Source organism: Gigantopelta aegis, chromosome 13 (assembly GCF_016097555.1).
Source record: "Gigantopelta aegis isolate Gae_Host chromosome 13, Gae_host_genome, whole genome shotgun sequence".
NCBI classification, from domain to species: Eukaryota; Metazoa; Mollusca; class Gastropoda; order Neomphalida; family Peltospiridae; genus Gigantopelta; species Gigantopelta aegis.
In genome coordinates, this window is record NC_054711.1 from 23,291,691 (window position 1) to 23,297,747 (window position 6,057).

At 36.8% G+C, this 6,057-nt stretch overlaps 1 protein-coding gene across 1 annotated transcript in view; it reads right to left on the bottom strand.

Moving 5' to 3' along the window:
- The window catches only part of LOC121387225, a 28,027-nt gene extending 25,918 nt beyond the window's left edge, over positions 1 to 2,109 (bottom strand). Inside the window, exon 1 of the mRNA XM_041518251.1 lies at positions 1,961 to 2,109. Within this exon, the coding sequence (XP_041374185.1) occupies positions 1,961 to 2,015 (55 nt within the window). The 5' untranslated portion in view covers positions 2,016 to 2,109. The remainder of the gene's footprint in view (positions 1 to 1,960) is intronic.
- Positions 2,110 to 6,057: the final 3,948 nt, after the last annotated feature.

Here is a 6,057-nt window from a genome sequence, read left to right on the forward strand (position 1 = left end):
ATGAGTCCTCGTTATAATTATGAACCTATTAGTAATTTCCTTGAGACTAAAAATACGTGTGTCTTTCTTTATTTTTAAACCATAGGAAGGCATTTAGAATGTCAGGGGCCTACATGCATAAATCTCTGCTGAAGATTAACAAATAACTGTGGTCTTCTACCATTATCACTGTCGCCATTGTTAATAGTGGAATAGTTGCAAGTGTGTTCTCTGAATAAGGAATAAGTAGAGCTTGAAACTATTTTTACCGAAGGCTGAGAGAGGGGTGGGGGAGTGGAGTAGGGAAAGATGTAAGGGCTACCAACTGTAATTTCTAAAATACGCCAAGTAAAAAGGGTGGACAGAAATGCTAAGGTAGACGTCACTCATCGCACTCAATTTATATTAGGTGGGTTTTTGTTGTTGTTGTTATACTTACAGAAGAATGGAACATTTCACACTGATTTGTTTTCATTGCCAAAAACATATTTCTTTCTGTCTATTTGTATATGTCAACAAACGCTAGATGGCGCTTCTAAACGTTTATTCCAAAAATGGCGACTGAGAGCTCACGTTAACTGTGAGTTGGACTATATACAATACTGATAGTGTTACTTTATTAACGTGCCTATATCCAAAAGAGGTTTAGGCACGTTATAAAATAAATATATCATATCCAACGGTAATTTTCTGATATTATTTATTTTATGAATGGTATTTTTATTCCTTTCATTTTTTTAAAGTTAAACTTAATATTTTGTCCAAAATTATGAAAAATAAAAATATACCGACCTGTAAACGCCGTTGTCTGCTCAATATAGAACTTGTATCTATTTTGTCGGGGGTCAGGGAAAGTAGACCAGTTATTTTAATGTGGAAAAGCATTGTCATAATATAGATAATTTTTAATTTCAATGATGTTGGTATTCCAAATTAAATTTAAAAGACTGTACTATTTACATAATATGGATTTGAAATAAAATTACCGTAAGAAAAGAAATGTTTTATTTAAAGACACGCTCAACACATTGTATTTATGGTTATATGGCATCTAACATATGGTTAATGACCACACAGATATTGAGGGAGGAAGCCCGCTGTCGCCACTTCATAGGCTACTCTTTTTGATTAGCAGTAAAAGATCTTTTATTTGCACCATCTCATGGACAAGATAGCGCATATCACGGCCTTTGACATCCAAGTCGTGATGCACTGGATGGAGCAAGAAATAGCCCAATGGAACCACTGAGAGGGATCAATCCCAAACTGACCGTGCATCAAGCGAACGCTTTACTACTGGGCTACGTTACGGTACGATATGTTATACGGTTATTATTGCGTACGAAGCCAAAACAAGGGTGCGAAAAGTGACTGTCGTCGACAATTACGTTACATAATTATTGAACAGTCTCTTCCGTCCTCTGTGTTATAATATATTCGTCTATCATATTTGGTAACACACGTCTATGACGTACTTCCGGTCTTTTTTACTTTTCCACTACTGCGCAGTAAAGGTTGATAAAATTTGACCTTCTTCTTCTATTTTTGAAGTTCAAAGGAACTTAAATACTCGGTAATTAACACCTACTTGTAGAAATACACCTGGTTGATAACTTGCAGTATTTCCAAGGTGGTGATCATGATTGTCCACTCAGGATCCTGACTGTACTGTATTTAGGTGGTTATGGTTGTCTTGTCAAACCTAACCTGGGAAATTACACCTGGTTAATAACTGTAGCAGTATTTCAGAGGTGGTGATCATGGTTGTCTGGTCAGGTTCCTGACACTGTTATTAAAACCTACCTGTAGAAATACACCTGGTTGATAACTGTAGCAGTATTTCAGAGGTGGTGATCATGGTTGTCTTGTCAGGTTCCTGACACTACAATTAAAACCTACTTGTATTAAAACTGTAGCAGTATTTCCGAGGTGGTGTGAATGGTTGTCCGGTCAGCTTCCTGACACTGTTATTAAAACCTACCTGTGAAATTACACCTGGTTGATAACTGTAGCAGTATTTCCGAGGTGGTGATCATGGTTGTCTTGTCAGGATCCTGGCACTGAACATCATCTGTTCTTAGACAGGCGAGCGCTGCCTCGAGATCACTGCAATAAAAAAAACCCACCGGAGTTATCGCTTTTAGCCTTGGGTCGCTTCCCTGTACCGGCTCTCGCCCAAAGCGAGTTTAGCGAGTCGATTTGTGGATACAATACACCGACTTCTCTCTAGCCACTGACCCACTGTCATGGACAGACAGTCCAGATAACTGAGGTCGGTGTTCGAGATTAACGGTATCCCGATATCCCGGGGATACCAGAATTTAATTTTGGATACCAGACTTCAATAACCCAGTATCCCACCGGGATACCATATAATGTGTTTTTGTTTTTTTAATCCTGCGTTTTTATTGTTCAATGAAACAATGAAAGTCGTCATTTACTGTTGAAGTTAAGTAACAGTACTAGTTTGTTACGTTATTTATGAATTTCATTTTTAAGTGGGATACTAAATTTTCAGGTGGGATACCAGATTTTGAAATGTTAGTATCCAACTGGGATACTGCCCCAAAAAATCTCGAACGCTGGAGGTGTGTGTGTCCAGGACAGTGTGCTTGAACCTAATTTGGATATAAGCACGAAAATCTCTATAAATAAATTAAAATTTCATTTAATACATTTCAGGACGACTAAAGTAGATACCATTGCTTTTTTGTATTACTAACTACTAAAACATTTAGTTTTTCAAATACAGCGTCTGTTTACAATTAATGTACTATATTAGTTGGGGGAGCTGGGATGATTGGTCAAAATACTTACCTGAGCTATTTATGCTACTATTGTCGTCTGTTGAGGGGTAAAATTAATTTTGAGCCACTACAAACATAGTAAAGAAAATCGCATATGCGACAATTCTATCGTACCGTCATACAATTTCGATCGACATATGTTTTCGAAAATCGTAGTCTTAACGGCCCCAGTACTAAAAGGCCTAAACAATAATTGGTCAAAATGACCCTAAAAACGTCAAAACGGCCAAAGTGAAAAAGTCAAAACGGCCTTTAACAAAAGTCAAAACGGCCAAAGTGAAAAAGTCATAACGGCCCTTGAAAAAAGTCAAGACGGCCTTAGATATAATACTTTAAAAATGTATTTCATCTACACAAGTGTCAAGAAAGATAACTGTGCAAAGACAGTTTTTATAGTACGGTCTCACTACACGAATATTATCTGCATCTTATTTATGGTTGAATTATTTATGGTTGAATAAACAAGAGTTTAAAATCTACAAATGTGGTTAGTGTACTAGTACATCTGTGTTAATATGTAGATTGTAAGTACAGGTAAGTTTTGGAGAAACATTATAAATAGTTATTATTATAACCATTCCAAACACACATCGCCCGAGCCATTATACAAGAGATTGCACTAAGCAAAGGGCACCCCACCCCTACCATACCTCAAAGACAAAAATTAGAGGGAACGCTAACAAATACATTTACGATGAAAACTATTTATTACAAACTATGGTTGCATTAAACCAGTATTTTATTGATATTACCTCACAGCGATATGTTTTTTTGTTTTTTTTTTCCCAGGGCAGAGGAACAGTTACAAAAACCGCCCGAACCTTAAAACACTGCGATTACCTAATCGATTACCTAATAAAAAACCCGAATGGTATCATGAAATGAAAATAGTTTGTAAAGCAGATTTTATACAAACTTAATACACTCACTGTAGAAGTTAAAAGGCTAACTGCTGTTACCTGCCGACGGTATCAAAGAGCTATTGCGCGAACACACATCCTTAGCATTGGACTACTTGCTTCGATTAGCCTATATGGGGAAACATGTCGGGAATACTAATTCATTAAGATGACGACTTAGATGATGGCTATTACTGGCGTGGATACAAGGAGAGAGTGCTGTGTAACCCATCCTCGAAATTTTGAAGTGCCCCGGAAAAAAATTAAATGTTTAGCAAGTGAACACAATGCATTTATTGTTTTTTAGTGAGGAACGTAATATCTTGCTCAAAATCAAAATTAAAGAGACCGACACCAAAGCGTGGTACAATAATTATTATATTAAATGGGGATAGGCACGTTGTGACCCCGGGTAAGCGGTGCCACTAAGAACTTATTCAGGCGAGTTGCACTCACTCGGAGGATCTAGACGGTCCACTACCCCGATTATGCGAGATATTACGTCACTATTAGACTGAACATAAACAACGAAGTGTCTTTTTCCTCACAATATTAAAAATGCTTCAAGTCAAGCTGCCAACTTTATGTTTTAATTATAATACCATAAATAGTGTGCATGTTATCAGTTTTTCGTAATGCAATATTTTGGTACTAATGAAATGCCTCACATAGCGAAATCCAGGTATCACAAATCCCTGCAAAGTTATCGTCTGCAACACTGACATCTGACCTGCCAAAGTTAGACGATATACCACGTCATCATTACACTGAACAATAACATTTATGGAAGGCTGGTTGGGTTACCTCTTATGTCATTCATAGCAAAGTTCTTTTCGGTAATTTCTGGTGGGGGCATGTTTGCATGTGCATTTATATTTACTACAAATAAAGGTGGTTTGGTGGAATTAGATTTTTGGAAAATATATAGTTCTGTACCTCTGTCAGAGTACTTAAGGTGACAATCTGAATGTTGGTGTCGTTGATACGTATAACAAGAGGATTAGACATTAGCATATGACGAAAACATAATGTAAATATGTTTTCAGTAAACACTGTCTATTGGAGTATTGGTCTGAAGATTATTCAACATTTTTTACAAGTTACAAACATTTTATGATTTTAATTTCAAATGAAGATTTTTATGTAAATTATTGCACGGAGTATAGATCCTTCACTGTCATAACAAGGACAAAAATAGCCAGCCAATGAAACTATGAAAACATATGACGTTTGTGAAAGTATAGTGGAAACACCTGCACCACTTAGCAGCTAGCCTAGTGGGTTTTTTTTTAGGAAAACTTGGCGTTCATGGAAAATTATCACTGTTTTTCACAATAAACTAATGTGACTTACGAAAGATAAAGTAGTATTGTATGTACGAAGTATTCTTTTTATTATATTTAAATTTTTTGCCTATCGTTTCAAAAACATATGACGCCAGGATATATGACTCAAACTACTACTACATACTTTCATCCAAAGTATTAACTGAAGAAAGTGGAACCTTTCATGACTCAGTTTCGATAGAACTCGATGTTCTTACAACACCCCTAGTTTCGTACAACGTGTTAATACATGTACTTAGTTTTGCAGCTACCCCATACATGTTTCAAGCAAACGGTTACTTGATTTATTACGAGATGAAATAAAATTGCATTATATTTATTTCCTAGATAAATCATTATTGGACACATGGGCGTCGATCGGTGGTGGACAGTGCCCCCCCCCCCCCCCCACCCCACATTTTCGTTTAGCAAAAGCAATAACACCACCACCAACAACAACAGCAACAACAAAAAACAAACAAAAATTAAAAGTTTAACCACTAAAGTGTAGCTTTATGATTTTCATTTACATTCATGGGCGTACATGGGGGGGGGGGGGGTTCGATGGGTTCAAGCGAACCCCCCCCCCCCGAAATCGCTTTTTTATAATTTAATATATCTGACATTGATATCTGACATTATTATATTTACTCAACATAGAAATAAATGCCCAATATATCTGCAATCTATTTTGGAACCCCCCTTTTCAAAATCCTATGTATTGGAACCCCCCTTTTCAAAATCCTATGTACGCCTGTGACGGAACATGCTCTTAATTTTGTTTTCGCCTGTGGCGATATTAATTGTTTTAGAGGGCCGTGTGCTGTTCCAAGAAGACGAAGACGGACTGGACCATCCTAATGAAAGCCTCCAACCAGAGAGTTTTGAGATGGAGTCTTCTTCTGCAGGAATTCCCAATTACCATTGAACATATCAAGGGCACTTCTAATGTAATCGCTGATGCCCTGTCCCGAAGTTGAACGTCATGATAATGTGTTGACATTCTTGATTTCTGTTTTGTTTTTATATATTTTATTTGTATACCAG